The 22039-nt window shown below is 45.3% G+C and overlaps 1 protein-coding gene across 7 annotated transcripts in view; it reads left to right on the top strand.

Annotated features, from left to right (window-relative positions):
* cux2b (cut-like homeobox 2b) overlaps window positions 1-22039 on the top strand; it is a 438718-nt gene that overhangs the window by 375828 nt on the left and 40851 nt on the right. For 6 of the 7 annotated variants that reach the window (XM_038787654.1, XM_038787739.1, XM_038787773.1 and 3 more), the window contains exons 12-16: window positions 4123-4171; window positions 4421-4523; window positions 11053-11712; window positions 16863-16964; window positions 18955-19712. In XM_038787654.1, coding sequence (XP_038643582.1) covers window positions 4123-4171; window positions 4421-4523; window positions 11053-11712; window positions 16863-16964; window positions 18955-19712 — 1672 coding nt within the window. The remainder of the gene's footprint in view (window positions 1-4122; window positions 4172-4420; window positions 4524-11052; window positions 11713-16862; window positions 16965-18954; window positions 19713-22039) is intronic. The other variant, XM_038787705.1, reaches the window with a different exon arrangement.

Raw genomic sequence — 22039 nt, 5'->3', positions numbered from 1 at the left:
TAGATGGGCAGGCACTCTTTCCCAGGGTGGAGGGGTCAGTCACCAGTTTAGGTTTAAGGTCCATGGGGCAAAGTTTAGAGGAGATGTTCGAGGCAGGTTTTTTATGCAGAGGGTAGCGAGTGCCTGGAACGCGTTGCCAGGGGAGGTTGTGGAAGCAGATACATTAACGGCATTCAAAAGGCACCTTGACAGACACATGGATAGGATGGGTATAGAGGGATATGGCACGAGGAAGTGCTGAGGGTTTTGGCAAAGGTTAGTATCATGACCGGTACAGGCTTGGAGGGCCGAAGGGCCTGTTCCTGTGCTGTATTGTTCATTGTTCTTTGAGACCTCAAGATTTGTTCAAATAGGTGTCTGTTACTTAGAGAATGATTTATTAATCAAACATTGGCCATTTCTTAAAATTGACTGGAATCCATCAGGAATAATTCAGTGTCTACGTGCACCACCTCATGAGAATAGGTTTCTCATGCCATGGCCATGGACCTTGCTGTAACTAATTAGTTGACACATTTTTATTACTAAATGCATTGAAATACAATAGTGTATTCATTATATGAAACATTCATTGTAAGAATGTCTGAATTTCTACCAACAACACCCTATAGTTCAATACTTGATTCATTATCTGAAACAATGACTATCTTTTCACTGTCATGGCATTTTGAATAATTCCACTCTTTAGCTATTCACTCAACCTAAAAACATCAATAAAGCAATGAATCAATAAATCAGTAATCTATTAGAGCCCAAACATGATTGCTATCTAATAGCTTGACAATATCAGCATAACAGCTGAGACTGATCCCATCATTATGCAGGGTATGCAATGGAACCCAGACTGTCCTCCTCTACCTCCCCCTCCCCCCCCCCCCCCCCCAAAGCAAGTGATTACATTTTCATGTATTCTAGGCTTCAGAAGGATGCGTGAAACCAGCAAAATCTTGGGTGCGATTCTCCGCTCCCCACGCGGCGTGGGAGAATCGCGGGAGGGAGTCCCGACAAAATTAACGCCCCCCTGGTGCCCCCTGTGATTCCCCCCGCCGCCCCCCCCCCCCCCCCCCCCCCCGGCTCGGAAGAATCGCCGCTCACCGTTTTTCACGGTGAACGGCGATTCTCCGACCCGGATGGGCCGAGCGGCCTGCCGTTCGCAACCACACCTGAAACGGGTGAGATATGCCCGTTTGGGGCTTGTGGGGGGAGTACAGGGGAAAGAGCACCACGACTGTGCTCGGGAGGGGACAGGCACACGATCGGTGCCCACCGATCGTCGGGCCGGCGTCTCAATCGGACTATTTCCCCTCCGCTGCCCCGCAAGATCAAGCCGCCACGTCTTGCGGGGCGGCTGAGGGGAAAGACAGACACCACGCATGCGCGGGTTCAAGCTGTCAGCGTTGTGACGTCAGCCGCGCATGCGTGGGTTGGAGCCGGACAACCTGCGCATGCGCGGCTGACGTCATTAGGCGCGCCGGCCGCGTCATTCTCGGCGCGACACCCCCGCGGCCGAGATTTATGGAGCGCCGCTCCTAGCCCCGCCGGGGGGGGGAAATAGGGGGCGAGGAGTGGCCTCCGAAGCCGTCGTGAAACTCGGCCGAGTTCACGTCGGCCCTCCCGATTTTTCCCGGGAGCGGAGAATTCCGCCCCTTATCTTTCAGCCTGCAAAAGTTAAGGTTTCTAAATTTGCCGATGATAGAAAATAGGTGGAGGAGCACGTTGTGATGAGGATTCTGTGATTTTTGCAACGGATATAGATAGATTCGATAACTGAGTGAAAACCTGGCAAATGGAGCTTTATGTGGGGGTGTGAGGTTGTGCACATCAGTAGGAGGAATCAAAAGGCAGATTACTATCTAAATGGAGAGAGACTGCAGGTGAGTGAAGTTCAGAGGGATCTAGGTGTTCTAGTGCATGTATCACAAAAAGCTAACAGGCAGGTGCAACAAGTGGTGAAGCATTCTGGCCTTTATTGCAAAGGGAGTGAGGTTTAAAAATAGGGAGGTTTTGTTGCAATCGTACAGGGTGTTGGTGAAGCCTAATCTGGAATACTGCGTATGGTCTTGGTCCCATTACTTAAAAAAGGATATAGTAACGTGGGCGGCAGTCCAAAGGGGATTCACCAGGCTAATCCCTGCGATAAAAGGGTTGTTATATCAAGAGAGACTAAATAGTCTGGGTCTGTATTTCTTGGAGTTTAGAAGAGAGAGGGATGACCTTATTCAAACATATAAGATCCTGGGGGGGCTTGACAGGGTCGATGTTGAGATGTTTTCATTAGTGGGAGAGTCTCAAATAAGGGGTCTTAGATACAAGATAAAGGGCAGGTTATTTAAAAGTGAGGTGTGCAGAAATTTCTTCTCACAGGTGGTGAATCTCTGGAACTCTCTGCCGCGGAGGGTGGTGGAAGCTGGATCGTTAAAAGTATTTCAAGTGGAGGTGGACAAATATTTGATAGATTGAGGAATAGAGGGCTACGGGGAAATGGCACAGAAAAGGAGTTGAGGCCATGTGGGACCTCTTATTCTATCTTCTAATAAGAGTCGATTGTCCGTTTGAGTAGAGGTGTTCAACTCTATTGCTAATTATTCACTTCAACACACTTGCATAAGAACTAAATCAAAACGTAAGAACAAAATGTCAAACAGTACATGAGTTGGTCAAATACATGGCAAAGAGTTCATTCATCATAAAAGCGTAAGTGGCTGATTTAGCACAGGGCTAAATTGCTGCCTTTGAAAGCAGGCCAGCATTACGGTTCAATTCCCGTACCAGCCTCCCCGAACAGGCGCCGGAATGTGGTGACTAGGGACTTTTCACAGTAACTTCATTTGAAGCCTACTCATGACAATAAGCAATTTTCATTTATGGGGCAGCACGGTAGCGTAGTGGTTAGCATTGTGGCTTCACAGCGCCAGGGCCCCAGATTCGATTCCCTGCTGGTCACTGTCTGTGCGGAGTCTGCACGTTCTCCCCGTGTCTGCGTGGGTTTCCTCCGGGTGCTCCGGTTTCCTCCCACTGCCCAAATACGTGCAGGTTAGGTGGATTAGCCATGTTAAATTGCCCTTAGTATCTAAAAAGGTTAGGAGGGGTTATTGGGGTAAGGGGATAGGATTGAGGTGAGGGCTTAAGTGGGTCAGTGCTGACTCGATGGGCCGAAGGGCCTCCTTCTGCACTGTATGTTCTATATTCTATGTCATAAATAAATCGCTTTAAAATAAACAAATGGAATGATTCGAGAATTTTGGAAGGCAGGAACTCAGGAACGAGTCCTTGACCACAAAGTCTTACTCTTAAAGAAATCCATATCTATGGTCTAGCCCCTCATTTATTCTCATTGGTTTCTAATTCTCAGCTGTGACCTCCTGGGTCGTTCAAATAGATGTTTGTTACTTAGAGGACAATTGATTAATTAAACATTGGCTATTACTCAAGATTGACTGGTATCTGTCAGGAATAATTCAGTGTCTACGTGCACCGACTTACGAGAATGGAATTGTCATGCCACGGTTAGCCATCAACCTTGCTGTAACTAGTTACTCGATGCATTCTTATTATTAAATGCACTGTAATACAATGGCCTATTCATTATATGAAACATACGTTGAAACAATGTCTGAATTTCTGCATACATGACATCAAAATTCAATAGTTTATTCATTGTCTGATACAATTACTATCTTTTCACAGTCATGGCCTTTTAAATAATTCCATTCTCTAGCTATGCTCTCAATCAGTACCTAAAGACATCAATAAATCAATTTATCAATAACCTATCAGGCGGATATAGGTCAGCCATGATTATATTGAATGGGTGGGGGGAGCAGGCATGAAGGACCTGGTGGCCTGCTCCTGCTTCTAATTATTATGTTATTGTGTTATGTTCCTGTGTGTGTAAAATGACTTTGCTGTTGAACTGAATATCATTGCAACACAATCTTACGAAGTATTTCTAAAGTGAAAATCTCAAGCTGGTCAGTCGGCATTTAGCTTTGAACTATGTGATACTGATCATGAAGAAGAAAGAATGAGCCCTAAATTCATTGTGATAGTTGTAGAGTAAGGATTGTGTTCAACGCCATGAACTAGGATTCAATTATGCAGTGCATTATATTTTCTTTCCAGCATTTTCAAATCAATGAATCCAGCATCCTCAAATGGCTGTGCATCCCAGGTAACTTTTCATTTAAAACTAATTTAACCATTGCTAAATAATCCAGTTGTTAAAGGCCTTGTAGGTTATTTAAAAGTAGCATCAATACTATATGGAACTGTTGTCGTCATTTCACTAGAATTAGCTAGTCAATAATAAGCACCAGAATTAATTTTCCCAAAGGAACTTTATAATACATCCTACTGAAATCATTTGAGCTCATTGGATCTGCAATTTGATGAAGTTTGAATAATTATTTCCTGTTGCTAGGATAGAACAAAAGACACTGAGGATTCTTTGCCGGAAAAAGAGATGACTCTTCACCCTGAGAAGACATGTTTACAAGAGACGCTAAATGCAAATGCAGAGATGGGTAGGATTGCAATTTACTTCTTAAGATTTCATGATGCATCTTTTACAGAAATCTAAAGACGCTAACAACTGTACTCTCTTTCTGAGGATAAGGTTTTATTAGTTATCTCAGAAATGGTTATCAAAATATATGGTTCTCACTCAAAACATAGAATCACTGTTTCCTTTGGATGCAATGAGATGCATGACTAATTAATCTGTTCATTGAGGTGTTGGATGAGAGAGGATGTTGGCCAGAACTGGACACCTCCCAACTATTTTCAACTATTGTCCATATTTCGAACAAACTATCTTCCGTTGTGCTGACTTTGACTCTTTTCCTGTTCAACTGGCAATTTTGTGTGTCTGCGCAGAGCTCCGATTTTATCTCTCATGTTAAAACGCTTTGCTGTGCCTTTCTCAATGTCTAATCCTCACTACTTGTTTTATACCGAAAGGCTTTTACAAGTGATTTCCACCCAGAATGGGTACCCCATCTCCTCCACACCATCAAGTGAAGGGGCCAAGAGTTTAGAAATCACAACAATATAAATGAACGAGCATGTGGAGAGAGGGAAACTCAGGACAAAGGTCACTACTGGCTAACCTGCACAAGTCAGTAACCAGAACCTATTGTCAGGGTTTAAATTCCATTCGCCTTGGAGAGGGTTCTAAAGAAGTGGACAACTTTTCTCACCCAGTTTTCTTTATCATTGACTATGGACACATAACTTCACCTTTCATAAGAACATAAGAACTAGGAGTAGGCCATCTGGCCCCTTGAGCCTGCTCCGCCATTCAATGAGATCATGGCTGATCTTTTTCCTTATTTTTTTTGGTTTTATATAAATCATACTTTAATCAGCAAGAAATGTCACGACAAGTCAAAAAAGGAGAGGATCGGAAGGGGGGACAAAAAAATCAGGGAAAGGGGGTAAAAGCCAGGAGCGGCGAGGCGAGGTATATGGACCCGGACCAGAGGCCGTCTCCCAATCGGGATGGACGAGAGGCCAGAGCAGATGGGTGGGTGGGGTGGGGGGGGGGGGGGAGTAGGGTCTGCGAGAGGCAGGACTGGATGCAAACCCCCCCCCCCCCCCCCCCCCCGCCCCGCCTTACAGTAATCATGGCTGATCTTTTGTGGACTCAGCTCCACTTTCCGGCCTGAACACCATAACCCTTAATCCCTTTATTCTTCAAAAAACTATCTCTCTCTATCTTAAAAACATTTAATGAAGGAGCCTCAACTGCTTCACTGGGCAAGGAATTCCATAGATTCACAACCCTTTGGGTGAAGAAGCTCCTCCTCAACTCAGTCCTAAATCTACTTCTCCTTATTTTGAGGCTATGCCCCCTAGTTCTGCTTTCACCCGCCAGTGGAAACAACCTGCCCGCATCTATCCTATCTATTCCCTTCATAATTTTATATGTTTCTATAAGATCCCCCCTCGTCCTTCTAAATTCCAACGAGTACAGTCCCAGTCTACTCAACCTCTCCTCGTAATCTAACCCCTTCAGCTCTGGGATTAACCTAGTGAATCTCCTCTGCACACCCTCCAGCGCCAGTACGTCCTTTCTCAGGTAAGGAGACAAAACTGAACACAATACTCGAGGTGAGGCCTCACTAACACCTTATACAATTGCAGCATAACCTCCCTAGTCTTAAACTCTTTCAAAGTACTGTGACAGTTATCAATGCTTACATTTTTTCCTAACTTCAATCTGCGCCTTTCTGCAATATAACAGTCCCCATAATTCATCTGCACACAGTATTTTCAATACACCAGTTTGGCGGAAAAGTCCATTTTGAATCAAGATGATTTGCAAATGTAAATTGTGTCCAAATCTAATTAACATAGTGTAAATTCATTATTTCTAACAGCGTGACTAATGTATACATACAGCTGCTTCATAGTCGCCATAAGGAGTTCCCCTGTTTAAACAATTAACCAGTTGATAATATTTAGAGACTTCCATTTATGCAGGGGAAGTTTGAGCACTAACGTTAAGACTAATAGTTTTCCTGACTTAATAGCTTGGGTAAGAAAACAAAGCCATGGTTTACATTAAATCGAATAATTACATTAAATCGAAGAAGTAAAATTCTATTTTTACTGTATGTGATTCTGTCACCTTTTGATATTGTGGGAATGTGTTTGGTGATTATTTTATTTCAGAAATCATCGGGATTGGATATAAATGTTAACCAATGCATCCTGATCAAAGAAAGCCAATTGTGGCTATGGGGCTGTACAGGCCTCACAAAGCAAGTTTGTGTTGGGGTAGTCCACAATCTATGGATTTTATACAAGAAAAATAATATTTTTTATGCTGATCCTGCTTGATTTCTAAAGATGTTACTTTATAAAGATGTTGCTTTTTCAGTTATAAGCGAACGATTTTAGAAATGACAACAATGTAAATGAACAAGCAGAATGAGTTGACCCTAACTTAAGCAGACCCGTGTCCGACCTGGCACATCCAGCCCTAGTGTCCGTCCTTTAGAGGATGGACCATGTTCACAACAGACAACCACATGGATCATCCATGATGCACACCTGTTCACCTCAAAGGACAAGAAACAAGTACTGTGCAGACTAAAAACTATTCACAATAATCACATAGGAATATAATAATTTTTTTTAAAATTTTTTTTTTTATTAAGGGGCAATTTAGTGTGGCCAATCCACCTACTCTGCACATTTTTGGGTTGTGGGGGCGAAACCCACGCAGACACGGGGAGAACGTGCAAACTCCACATGGACAGTGACCCAGAGCCGGGATTGAACCTGAGACCTCAGCGCCGTGAGGCGGTTGTGCTAACCACTAGGCCACCGTGCTGCCCACTAGGAATATAATAATAACCAATTAGACAATCATTCAAACCGTTCTGGAAAAAAAATGAAATATTAATTGTCCTTTTCAGAGCCTTTGAACGAATGACTGGCATTATATTGCTACCGCAGCATAGAAACTATAGGCAAAGAGGGGGCTGGCAATTGGGACTTACCAGTAGCACTTATTCCAGTGGACTGATTCACCTCAGATCAAAATAGTTTGTTCACCACTATGCAGGAAGTTGTATTATTCAATATTACCATTCCAATAGAATTCCATTTATTCCAGACAATCCCATGGTGTAATTCAATGATGTCTTGGTCAATATTTATTCCTAAGACAGCATCACTAAAATAGTTTTTCTGACCATTATCACATTGCTGTTCGTGAGAACTTGCTCCATCACAACAAGGACTATGGGTGCTATCAAGCCGCTGCGTTGCACTCTCGCTCGAGCGCAGTACTGCCGGGAGAGGCCTCTCACAGGGTTCCCGGCAGCCTTCACGTCTCGTGGGATCTACCCAAGTCCCGCAAGGCGACGGAGTGAGAATCATGCCCAAAAAGGGCGTGGCCAAACGGCACTCCCCGAAGTCTGTTTTAAACAGACGTCGACAAGCTTACCCGGGACCTACCAGCTTCTTGGGATCTACCGGACTCCGCGGCAAGGTTGCAACCGAGCGCTGTTCAGCACTGGTCCACACAAACGTGTGCCAGGCGGAAAAGAACGTGGGGAGGGGGCCTCCTGCACTGTCGGAGACTCCTGGGTGGGCAGGGACAGGGCTACATGGCTCCGTGTCCCTCCTCCCTGGAACACAGGCACCTTGGCACTGCCCAGCTGGCACCTTGGTACTGCCAAGATTCCCGGGTGGCACTGCCAAGCTGGCAGAAGCACAGCCTGCGTGCCAGTCAAGGATGCCCGAAGTCAGGGTGGCACTACCAAGGGTCAGAGCAGAGGGGGCGCCATTCCCATAAAGGAGGGTGGAGGAGGGTTTGAAGGGTGGGGGGTACATGGCAGGTAAGTAGGGGCCTCTGGGAAGTTAGGGGGTGACAGGCTGGGGTCCTGTAAGGGGGGCTGTAAGGGGGCATGGGAGGGCCTGGAGTTGGGACCACGAGCAACCACATAGGTGTGTGGGATAATTCCCATGTGTATGGGGGGTGATATTTCCCATGGGTGGGGCTTGAACCCACAAGCTCACCAGGATCAGGGCACCCTTTCAAAATGGCGGCCCAATCTCTGATTTGAGCTCTCCAGGGCTGAAGAAAATTCTGAGTGTGGGCTAAACGGTGAGAAACTCCCCAGGCCCAAAAAAGTGACTACGTGTCAACGGATAGCGGTGGGGAACTCGCCAGCAGAACCGGTGGGAAACTCCCTGAAAACCCCCCAACAAATGAGTTTGGATATTTTACTGTTGTATTGCGCGCTATATTTCAAAAAAATACTTCATTGGCTGTGAAACGCTTTGGGAGCCTGAGGTAATGAGATGTGTGATATAAACATAAGTTTGCTCTTTTCAGGATGTGTAATATGTATATCATGTTCTTTAGCTCCAAGAACAATTTCTAGTGTGTGCTACAAATGTCTGCAAATTTTGACTACAATTAACGTTTCAGTGATATCCCTCCAGGAAATTGGTCAGTTATCCCAAAACTAGGTTACTCGTACGCCGATTAGTTCAATGTCTTTCTTTTCCCCTCCCCCCAGACAGGAAAAATAAGGTGTCAGAATACAGCTGGCAGGAGTCAAGTTTTGATTCTCAAAATTGGCATTCAAAGTTTCATATCAAATGAGACATGGAGCGTTTACATTTTGTAGCAAGATTAAGTTCTGTTTCCATCAAATACCTAGAAAGTTTTCTGAAGACGATGGGTGGGACTCTCTGCCCCCCCTCACCACCAACACGCCGCCCAATGGGATTTCCCATTGTGGCCATCCCACGGGCATGAGGGTGCTACTGGCGAAGTGGAGGATCCCGCCCATTGAGGATCCCGCCCATTGAGGATCCCGCCCATTGAGGATCCCGCCCATTGAGGATCCCGCCCATTGAGGATCCGCCCATTGAGGATCCCGCCCATTGAGGATCCCGCCCATTGAGGATCCCGCCCATTGAGGATCCCGCCCATTGAGGATCCCGCCCATTGAGGATCCCGCCCATTGAGGATCCCGCCCATTGAGGATCCCGCCCATTGAGGATCCCGCCCATTGAGGATCCCGCCCATGGAGGATCCCGCCCATGGAGGATCCCGCCCATGGAGGATCCCGCCCATTGAGGATCCCGCCCATTGAGGATCCCGCCCATGGAGGATCCCGCCCATGGAGAATCCCGCACAAGAATTGCATTTGGGCTCTTAGCCATAACAAAGAATTTCTGCTAGTTTTTCCTCCATTTTGTGACGTGATCACAAGCAAAATGGCAGCTCTCCCATTTCTATTGGAATTAGCTTGAAATGAATGAGAATGTTTTCGGATGCTAACGTAATGATGTGTGTTCTTCGCATTCTTAAAAGAAACATATTTGAAAATCCCATGGGTTAACGTATTAATCAGTGTTTATTTTAGTTTAAATTGAAGCAATTTTGATGTAGCCTGGATCAAATTTCATAACTGCAGGAGTTCCTTTGTTTCAGTCCGTATATCTAATCTATTAACTTTCATAGAGAAATTAATCTAATTTGGGCTGTTCCTTAAAGGATAGCACAGGAGATCTTGGATATGACCTGAAAATAGGTGTAAGGCTTGCAGTGCATGATTAACCAGTGTCCGTATATGTGCATCCACCACTATTAATGCTGCTAAGTGGTTGCAAGCATCTGGAGGGGGTCCAATATGACGCGGGTCCAGCGCCACTTGGAGGCAGCCATTACCTCTTAAGTGGGATGTACATTATGGCTATAGCAAGTGGTGGGTGATATTTCAAAATGTAATTGCTGCTGTGACACTGAGCAATGGCTTTAAAAGTAGGAAAAGCATGCACCAAGGTTTTCAGACAAGGTGCTTGATGAAGAAGGAAAGACTTGCATTTATATTGCACTTTTCACAACAGTTGGACACCTCGAAGTCCTTTACAGTCATTGGGGTACTTTAGAAATGTAGCCTCTGTTGTAGTGAAGAAACCGCATCAGCCCATTTTTCACACACCAAACTCCCACAAACAGCAATGTGGTAATGACCAGCTGATAGAGGGATAAATATTGGCTGGGACACTGGGGCTAACTCGCCAACTTATGTTGAAATAGTAGCAAGGGAGGGATCTTTTACACCCACAGGGGCAGGCAGATGGTTTAATGGTCTCATCCAAAAGACAGCATCTTCTACACAGTGCAGGTTTTCCTCAGCACAGCATTGGCCTGTCAGCCTATATTTTGGTGCTCAAACCCTGCAGTGGGGCATTTGAACTGGGCACCTAGTGACTCAGGCAAAAGTGCTACCACACTGAGCCGCAGCCGACACACCAGAGGTGTAAAGGATGCCATCAGAACATTATGTACAACATGTACCTAAATACCCTCGAACGTAAACTCAAAATCACCTCACAAAGACTATTTTCTATTGGAAGTACAACCCCGACCTGCAGTGTTCCTCCCATCAGTAAGTACTAAATCTAATAGCACATCCGGAATATACCTCTGCAGGTTAAATAACCATGTGTGTGTGTGCATGTGTGATTTAGTGCCTTTGAATGGAGCAACTTGATCAAAACATTTCTTGTATTTTGCAGATGAAGAACAACCTGAAGAAGACTCTACTGAGGAGACCCTGAACAGTGAGAAGGGCACCTTGAGCATAGAGCACCCTTCACCGTCTCCTCAGCCAGTGCCACATTGGTCAGGCGATGAACAAACTTCTCCAAGGTCCATACCAGCAAGTCGAGGATCTGAAGTATCAGGAACATTTCCTCTCTCTCCATTCCCCTTAATTAAAACAAATGAGAAACCCTCCGTGGAGCCACTGCACCATAAACCGTTGATGTCCCCCCTGTACACAAAGGAGGCCGGGAGTACCATTGTCTACCCAACTGCACTCTACTCAGCCAAAGGAGCTTTAATCGTAGGCAATAGTTGCAGTAACACTGAAACTGTTCCACCAAGCGACCAGTCAGAAAGCAGCAATTCTAGTGCTGCCGATGAGGAACATCTGGAGACGGCTGAAATTGCTTTTCAGGTTAAAGAGCAACTCCTAAAGCACAACATTGGACAACGTGTATTTGGACACTACGTCCTGGGATTGTCACAAGGGTCTGTTAGTGAGATTCTTGCCAGACCCAAACCATGGCATAAGCTTACTGTTAAAGGGAAAGAGCCTTTTATTAAGATGAAGCAGTTTCTATCTGATGAGCAAAATATCCTTGCCCTTCGAACTATTCAAGTGCGGCAAAGAGGTATATACACAGACGATAAGATAAACTTTGTTGCAATGTAATTTGAAAGAATAAGATGCAATGAACAGCTACATCATGGAGTGATGAGAGTTCAGAACAACATGATATGCAGAAGAACCCAGTATAAAAGAGAGGAATAACTTGAAAAACCAATCAAGATTGCCAATTGTTTTGTGCTTTTCCATTAGAAATAGTCTTGCAAATTGACTTATGCAGTGGGTTATGGCTATAGAGGCTAATACAGTGAGTCAGCTTTTAATTGTTGAAAATTTTATTCCATTCTCCATTGCATCGGGAGCAGCAAGATGCTTTCCCAAGCGCACTCTAAGCTACTAGTCTTAACCCAGTTAGTGCCAGGAAGCATAATTCACCCAAGTATGATCTCGAGCAGTTTCTAGTGAACAATTTTGAGGTTAATGACAGAGGCTGGGGAGACGATTGGTGTCCGCACTGCCAACGTAGCGACGAGGGAAATAAGAAAGAGAACAACATAAGAACATAAGAACTAGGAGCAGGAGTAGGCCATCTGGCCCCTCGAGCCTGCTCCGCCATTCAATTAGATCATGGCTGATCTTTTGTGGACTCAGCTCCACTTTCCGGCCCGAACACCATAACCCTTAATCCCTTTATTCTTCAAAAAACTATCTATCTTTACCTTAAAAACATGTAATGAAGGAGCCTCAACTGCTTCACTGGGCAAGGAATTCCATAGATTCACAACCCTTTGGGTGAAGAAGTTCCTCCTAAACTCAGTTCTAAATCTACTTCCCCTTATTTTGAGGCTATGCCCCCTAGTTCTGCTGTCACCCGCCAGTGGAAACAACCTGCCCGCATCTATTCCCTTCATAATTTTAAATGTTTCTATAAGATCCCCCCTCATCCTTCTAAATTCCAACGAGTACAGTCCCAGTCTACTCAACCTCTCCTCATAATCCAACCCCTTCAGCTCTGGGATTAACCTAGTGAATCTCCTCTGCACACCCTCCAGCGCCATTACGTCCTTTCTCAAGTAAGGAGACCAAAACTGAACAAAATACTCCAGGTGTGGCCGCACTAACACCTTATACAATTGCAACATAACCTCCCTAGTCTTAAACTCCATCCCTCTAGCAATGAAGGACAAAATTCCATTTGCCTTCTTAATCACCTGTTGCACTTGTAAACCAACCTTCTGTGACTCATGCACTAGCACACCCAAGTCTCTCTGAACAGCGGCATGCTTTAATATTTTATCATTTAAATAATAATCCCGTTTGCTGTTATTCCTACCAAAATGGATAACCTCACATTTGTCAACATTGTATTCCATCTGCCAGACCCTAGCCCATTCACTTAACCTATCCAAATCCCTCTGCAGACTTCCAGTATCCTCTGCACTTTTCGCTTTACCACTCATCTTAGTGTCATCTGCAAACTTGGACACATTGCCCTTGGTCCCCAACTCCAAATCATCTATGTAAATTGTGAACAATTGTGGGCCCAACACGGATCCCTGAGGGACACCACTAGCTATTGATTGCCAACCAGAGAAACACCCATTTATCCCAACTCTTTGCTTTCTATTAATTAACCAATCCTCTATCCATGCTACTACTTTACCCTTAATGCCATGCATCTTTATCTTATGCAACAACCTTTTGTGTGGCACCTTGTCAAAGGCTTTCTGGAAATCCAGATATACCACATCCATCGGCTCCCCGTTATCTACTGCACTGGTAATGTCCTCAAAAAATTCCACTAAATTAGTTAGGCATGACCTGCCTTTTACGAACCCATGCTGCGTCTGCCCAATGGGACAATTTCTATCCAGATGCCTCGCAATTTCTTCCTTGATGATAGATTCCAGCATCTTCCCTACTACCGAAGTTAAGCTCACTGGCCTATAATTTCCTGCTTTCTGCCTACCTCCTTTTTTAAACAGTGGCGTCACATTTGCTAATTTCCAATCCACCGGGACCACCCCAGAGTCTAGTGAATTTCGGTAAATTATCACTAGTGCATCTGCAATTTCCCTAGCCATCTCTTTTAGCACTCTGGGATGCATTCCATCAGGGCCAGGAGACTTGTCTACCTTTAGCCCCATTAGCTTGCCCATCACTCCCTCCTTAGTGATAACAATCCTCTCAAGGTCCTCACCTGTCATAGCCTCATTTCTATCAGTCGCTGGCATGTTATTTGTGTCTTCCACTGTGAAGACCGACCCAAAAAACCTGTTCAGTTCCTCAGCCATTTCCTCATTTCCCATTATCAAAACTCCCTTCTCATCCTCTAAAGGACCAATATTCACCTTAGCCACTCTTTTTTGTCTTATATATTTGTAAAAACTTTTAGAGGGAACATAAAGTCACCCCATTTGATACAGAAAAGATGAAACTCTGTAAGGTGTAGCACACTATCTTAATTATCCTCCTGCCAAATTTACTTCTTTTGGTTCCCAGTTTCTAATATCCAAACTGTGGAGGAGATATCCATTTAGCTCACTGGGCTAAATCGCTGGCTTTTAAAGCAGACCAAGCAGGCCAGCAGCACGGTTCGATTCTCGTACCAGCCTCCCCGGACAGGCGCTGGAATGTGGCGACTAGGGGCTTTTCACAGTAACTTCATTGAAGCCTACTCGTGACAATAAGCGAGTTTCATTTTGGGGCTGGTTTAGCACACGGCTAAATTGCTGGCTTTGAAAGCAGACCAAGGCAGGCCAGCAGCACGGTTCAATTCCCGTACCAGCCTCCCCGAACAGGCGCCGGAATGTGGCGACTAGGGGCTTTTCACAGTAACTTCATTTGAAGCCTACTTGTGACAATAAGCGATTTACATTTACATTTACATTGATCTTTAATTAAATTAAAGGGAGGTTTGCGAGCCTGGGAGGGCTGGAGGAGAAGTTTGAGCTCCCCCCGGGAAACATGTTCAGATATTTACAAGTGAAGGCATTTGCTAGGCGGCAGGTGGAGGGGTTTCCCCTGCTCCCCAGTAAGGGGGCGAGTGATAGGGTGCTCTCGGGGGTCTGGGTCGGAGGGGGGAAGATATCAGACATCTACAAGATAATGCAGGAGGCGGAAGCAGCATCGGGGGAGGAGCTGAAAGCCAAGTGGGAAGGGGAGCTGGGAGAGCAGATAGAAGACGGGACGTGGGCGGATGCACTGGAGAAGGTCAACTCTTCCTCCTCGTGTGCGAGACTGAGCCTCATTCAATTTAAGGTGCTGCATAGAGCTCACATGACGGGGACAAGGATGAGCCGGTTCTTTGGGGGTGAGGACAGGTGTGTCAGATGTCTGGGAAGCCCAGCGAACCATGTGCATATGTTCTGGGCATGTCCGGTGCTGGAAGGGTTCTGGAAGGGGGTGGCAAGGACGGTGTCGAAGGTGGTGGGGTCCAGGGTCAAACCAGGATGGGGGCTTGCGATCTTTGGGGTCGGGGTAGAACCGGGGGTACAGGAGGCTAGGGAGGCCGGAATACTGGCCTTTGCGTCCCTAGTGGCTCGACGAAGGATATTAATTCAATGGAAGGACGCGAGGCCTCCAAGCGTTGAAACTTGGATTAACGATATGGCTAGCTATATTCAGCTAGAAAGGATCAAATTTGCCCTGAGAGGGTCGGTACAGGGATTCGCCAGGCGGTGGCAACCTTTCCTTGACTTTTTAGATCAGAGATAGACGTTCGGGGTCGTGGCAGCAGCAACCCGGGGGGGGGGGGGGGGGGGGGGGGGGGGAGGGAGGGGGGAGGGAGGGGGGGGGAGGGAGGGGGGGGGGGAGGGAGGGGGGGGAGGGAGGGGGGGGGGAGGGGAGGGGAGGGAGGGGGGGGGAGGGGGGGGGCAGCAAGGGTCGTGGGGGGACACGCACGACTGTAACGCGGGCAAGCCTGCTCGCTGCTCATGTCTGAAACTGTAGGCTGCCTTGGTTGTTAAGGTTGCCTGGGGGGGGGGGGGGGGGGGGGGGGAGGAGGACTGGTGCGCGCGAGAGGGCGGGCGAGGGAGGGACATTTGCCTAGAGGGATTGTGTTGTAAATAATTTAAAAATTAGTAGGGGTAAATGTCTGTATGGAAAAACTCTTTCAATAAAAATTATTTAATTAAATTAAAATAAGACCCAACAAGGTAATCATTTATAGCTCTCTTTATAGTTCTCTTATTCGCATCGAATCTCTTTGTACTGTATTATATGACTAGTCTGTAACCATTCTCATGTATATTTCATATGCAACCTATCACAATGCTTTCACTTTAGCCTCTCCTGCTGAGCAACAGCTTAAATGATACAAATTCCAAACCGCAGCCTGATGCCAGGGCATGTTATACAAGGGTTTCAGGAATCATTGCAGCATCCCAACAACATAAGCTACTTCCTGGGAAACAAAAACAAAAGAAATATCCACACTTTAAAAGTTGCACGTTGCTAAATCATTAGTGCTATAAGTGAGGCAGAAGGAGGCAATTAGGCCCATCGAGTCCGTGCCAACCCTCCGCAAGAGCACCCTACTTCAGCCCACTCCCCCACCCTATCCCTGTAACCCCAGCATAACCGTTGAACACTAAGGAACAATTTAGCATGGCCAATCCACCTAACCTGCGCATCTTTGGATGTGGGAGGAAACCGGAGCACCTGAGGAAATCCACGTAGACACGGGGATAAAATGCAAACTCCACACCGACAGCCACCCGAGGTTGGAATCGAACCTAGGTCCCTGGCGCTGTGAGGCAACAGTGCTAACCAGTGTGCCACCGTGCCATCCCTGTCAGTATCAGTGTTTCCTTTAGTCCCCATATGTCGCACAAGTGGATAGCACTGTGGCTTCACAGCGCAGGGGTCCCAGGTTCGATTCCCCGCTGGGTCACTGTGCGGAGTCTACACATTCTTCCCGTGTCTGCGTGGGTTTCCGCCGGGTGTTCCGGTTTCCTCCCACAGTCCAAAATCGTGTAGGTTAGGCGGATTGGCCTGATAAATTGCCCTTAGTGACAAAAAAGGTAAAAGGAGGGGTTATTGGGTTATGAGGTTAGGGCGGAAGTGAGGGCTTAAATGGGTCGGTGCAGACTTGATGGGCCGAATGGGCTCCTTCCGTAATGTATGCTCTAAGTCTAAGTAACTTTTATGAAGGTATAGGGGCAAGGTGTAAGAACATTTTTGAAGTCTTCACTTTTGTGCGTTTCCTTTCAGGGAGTATAACTCCTAGGATTCGAACTCCGGAGACTGGTTCAGATGAGGCTATTAAAAATATTCTGGAGCAGGCAAAGAAAGAGCTTCAGACTCAAAAATGTGGTGAGTAATTAAAAGACAACCTGAATAAAAATAAGATTAAAGCTGTCCTTTAGAGATCAGGCATACAGATCATTAAAACCTAACTGCAGAAAGGCATGATTGGATCGTTTTAGAGAAATTCTTATTGGGGCTGGTTTAGCACAGGGCTAAATCGCTGGCTTTGAAAGCAGACCAAGGCAGGCCAGCAGCACGGTTCAATTCCCGTACCAGCCTCCCCGAACAGGCGCCGGAATGAAATGAAATGAAAATCGCTTATTGTCACAAGTAGGCTTCAAATGAAGTTACTGTGAAAAGCCCCTAGTCGCCACATTCCGGCACCTGTTCGGGTAGGCTGTTACGGGAATGTGGCGACTAGGGGCTTTTCACAGTAACTTCATTTGAAGCCTACTTGAGACAATAAGCAATTTTCATTTTCCTCAAATGCACCAACTGCTTCTTCATGGCCCGATTATTTAATCGTAAATGTCAGAATTTCAAGCAATTTGATTTGAGAAGTGTAATCCAGTGTCTGAATGCAGGCAGCAACAAAGGCTGTCTTTGGCCTTCGTTCTCTGGAATGAATTCACATTCTGCCGGGTGAACTATTTTGGAGCAGTGAGGAGCTCAAACATGTCAGTGATCGCCTTCAATTATTTTTGTACAAAACATTTTGAGCTTTGAAAAGCCATTGAAACATCTGCACAATTTGTCTAGAGTCCCACTGTTTCTTGAAAAATGGTGTTCTGTTTTCTATAAAAATGTTATGGATCTTCTAACTTGTTACTTTGTACAACTAGGATATAGTTTCAAAGAATGTAGATGATAAATATTAATGATTTGGATGAGGGAACTAAATGTACTATCTTCAAATTGGTGGATGACACAAAGCTGGGTGGGAGGGTGAGCTGTGAGGAGGACGCAGGGATGCTTCAGTGTGATTTGGACAAGTTGAGCGAGTGGGTAAAAGCATGACAGATGCAGTATCACATGGATAAATGTGAGATTATCCACCTCGGCAGCAAAATCAGGAAGGCAGATTATTATCTGAATGGGTAGAGATTGAGAGAGGAGAATGTGCAATGAGACCTGGGTTGCCTGAAGGTAAACATGCAGGTGCAGCAGGCGGTAAAGAAGGCTCATGGTATGTTAGCCTTCATGGCGAGAGGATTCGAGTAGAGGAGCAGGGATGTCTTGCTGCAATTATACAGGGCCTTAGTGAGGCCACACCTAGAATATTGTGTGCAGTTTTAGTCTCCTTATCTGAGGAAGGCCGTTTTTGCTATAGAGGGAGTGCAGCGAAGGTTTAGTGACTGATTCCTGTGATGGCTGGACTGAAGGATGAAGAGAGATTGACTTGGTTAGGATTATGCTGGAATTTAGAAGAATGAAGGGGGATCTCATGGAAACCTATAAAATTCTAACGGGACTAGACAGGATATATGATGGAAGGATGTTACCGATGGCAGGGGAGTCCAGAACCAGGGGTCACAGTCTAAGGATATAGAGTAAACCATTTAAAAATTAAATTAATTAAAATCGCTTATTGTCACGAGTAGGCTTCAATGAAGTTACTGTGAAAAGCCCCTAGTTGCCACATTCCGGCGCCTGTCCGGGGAGGCTGGTACGGGAATCGAACCGTGCTGCTGGCCTGCTTTAAAAGCCAGTGATTTAGCTCAGTGAGCTAAACCAGCCCCTTTAGGACTGAGATGAGGAGAAATTTCTTCACCCAGAGGGGTGGTGAATCTCTACCACAGAAAGCAGTTGAGGCCAAAAGATTGTATGTTTTCATGAAGGAGTTAGATATAGCTCTTGGGGCTAAAAGGGTCAAAGGGTATGGGCGGAAAGCGGGAACAGGTTACTGAGTTGGATGATCAGCCATGATCATAATGAATGACGGAGCAGGCTCGAAAGGCCAAATGGCTTCCTCCTGCTCCTATTTTCTATGCTTCTATGATACTAGCGCCAAAGAATTCTTTAAACTAGCTTGACTTTATTTATGTTCTTTTTTTAGTTGAATCTAAAAGCTCTCCCTTGCCTGTATGCAGTACAAGTTCCAGCAGTAGTGCTGGTTCTGATGAAGCAATCCGATCTATCCTGGAACAGGCCCGAAGAGAGATGCAAGCCCAGCAGCACGTTCTGTTGGAGATGGAAACCACTAGCAGCAGCAACACCATGACAGCACCACACATAGAAACACTACCAGCCACAAACAAAGTCCCTCTTTCCTCGTACATCAAGCAAGAGGAAGGCATTGCAACTAGAAGTTCACAGACTCCTCTCAGCGTTGTATCACCTGCGGCCTTTGTACAGAACATAATACGAAAAGTGAAATCAGAAATTGGTGATGCTGGATCGTACTTTGACCAGCATTGGGCCACAGAGAGAACTATAGCTCACAGGCTGTATGCATCAGTATCACCTTCACCATCATCCTCTTCCTGTGGTTCTTCTGGGACATTGAATGTTAGACAGTGGCGAACTGAACCTAATGACAACAGCAAAAATGGTGAGGAAAATTCAATTGGTGTTGAAGTTACGCATAAGCTTACAGATATAAAATCTGAGGGCAGCCCAGACTCTCAAAGTATTGGTCAGCTTTCTATTTTCCCTACTTATGTCCCACGTTCGCTGAAACCAACAGTTCCTCCGTTGACTCCAGAACAATATGAGATGTACATGTACCGGGAAGTGGACACCATAGAATTGACGAGACAAGTTAAAGAAAAACTGGCCCAAAATGGAATCTGCCAGAGGATCTTTGGTGAAAAGGTAAGTGACAGAGCTGAAAGAAAATTAATTCTAAATGCATTTTCTTGAACACGGCAAACTGAAAAAGCACGTGAAATTTCCGAACAGAAGAAGCAGTTTGAGGTTTTGAATGATTTACAGTGCAGCAAAGTTCAACGCTGCAAAGATCTTTTTGAGCAATAGTTCTGAATACTCTTCTCTTTTCTCAAATGCTCCCATACATCAGCTATGCTTTAGCAATTTGTAGATTAAGTTAAATCATGAAAGGTAACAGTGAGATTTATAAGGGGCATATTGTTCCCCTTTCAGCTGTTACAGCATGCAACTCATAGATGTAGCATTCAATTGTTCACGTTTGATTATGTGTGTCTCTGTGTGCAATTAATCTAGCCTGGGTGTGGTTACAGAGTGAAAGCAAAACTAAACTGAGCGAAACAGCTGGAAGCATCAGTGAGCGGACATTTTAAAAGCACAGTGAATAAAACTCCTGCTTAGATGCAGGAACTGGTATCATCTCTGCATATCTCAGAGGGATGTGTTATGGGCCAGGGCTTAGAAACTCCAAAGTGTGTTTATGAAGTTCACCTGACCTATAACTTTTATGTTGAATTTGGTTAGGTTGAGCACAAGAGCATTCACTTCAGGTGTGATTCATCAGGCTTCCTAGGCACTTTTATTAAAACAATGTTTATTATAAGAATGTAGTTAATATATAAATAAAACACTGAGCAAGAATTTGTTATCAATTACTAACATTAAGAAAACAACAGCTACAGTAATCTATGTATTTAACTCTAAATGAATCCCCCTTAGTAGCTGTTCCAATTCAATACAAAATCCAATAAACTAAAACCCCTTTTGAGGGTGTGGCCCAGCACACTGTAATCTCACTTGAATGGGATTAATCCTTTCCCTGAGTTTCTGATCAAGTTCAAACCAGCAGATTCAGAACTCCTTCAGGAAGGCAACTCTATGTTTAAAGTTACCAAGGCAGTTTGCCACACCCAGTGTGCTTTCAGTTCACTGGAACAGCTTGAAAATGAAAACAGGAATCACTGCTTCTCTTCTGCCGTCCAAACCAACAAAACCAAAGCTGAAACCCAAAGACTAAATCCCCTCTCACCTGACAGCCACAGCCCAGCTCCACCCACAAATGACATCACTGAAGCCATGCTAGAAGTCATGTGGTAAGACCAAACCTTTCCTAAAGGGACACTCACATGACATATGAAACATGTCAATTGGCAATGAGTGTATTTAAAATTTGCTGGCTCTAGCACCTTCCCTTTGCAAATGCCATAGGTTCAATAGAATTTGGACTTCATGCCCTACTTGCTAACTACAGAGCTGGACCGTCGACATGTAGGAGTGACCCTCAAGAGGAAAATCCTCTTACATTGTCTAGGAGCAGGAGGCCAGTGAGTATTCGAGCAGCACACCAAAGGCACGTCTATATTTAAAATGACAGTAAGTGCTTACAAAATATACTTCAGCCAAAGAAAAGAATGATGACTGAAAGATCTATTTTCCTGCCAGTGGAATCAGAGAGCCCATCATGGTTGGCTACTTTCAAAAACGTGCCCAAATTGTGGAGGCATCCATCCATTCCTAATACAATGTCCAACTCAAGGGACAAAGTGTAACTTGTGCTTAAAGTGGAGTCACTTAACAAAGGTGCACAGGTTGAAAAAGATTACTTAATCGGATCAACCCAGAGGGGTGTCTGCTGAGAGTGAGGGTGAGCACGGCAGCACAGTGGTTAGCACTGTTGCTTCACAGCACCAGAGACTTAGGTTCGATTCCCAGCTTGGGTCACTGTCTTGCGGAGTCTGCACGTTCACCCCATGTCTGCGTAGGTTTCCTCCGGGTGCTCCGTTTTCCTCCCACAAGTCCCGAAAGACATGCTGTTAGGTAATTTGGACATTCTGAATTCTCCTCCAGTGTACCTGAACAGGCGCCGGATTGTGGCGACTAGGGGATTTTCACAGTAACTTCATTGCAGTGTTAATGTAAGCCTACTTGTGACAATAATAAAGATTATTATTATTAGCATGTGTATAAAGCATTTTCAGGAACGCTCAGTTAAGATTATAGGCATCTCGGTATTGCTCCTTATTGGTGTTGGAGCAGAAGTATATACATTGAACCACAAACGCTGCCAATGTTATTTTTCGCAACTTTCTCTCACTCCTATGACAATTCTTTGAGGTTAATATTCCAGTTTTTGGTTGATCGCAGTTCCCAGTGCAATATAAAAATATCACCCCAGGACGGGTTCATGTTCTATATAGCATTATGGAGGTAAAGCCTTTGGTGAGCTTGGCCCCACTGGTGCACGTGATTGATGA

The sequence above is a fragment of the Scyliorhinus canicula genome, chromosome 1 (genome assembly GCF_902713615.1).
Source record: "Scyliorhinus canicula chromosome 1, sScyCan1.1, whole genome shotgun sequence".
Classification (NCBI taxonomy): domain Eukaryota; kingdom Metazoa; phylum Chordata; class Chondrichthyes; order Carcharhiniformes; family Scyliorhinidae; genus Scyliorhinus; species Scyliorhinus canicula.
The sequence above is the reverse complement of the archived record's forward strand: the minus strand, read 5'-3'. Positions and strand labels throughout refer to the sequence as shown.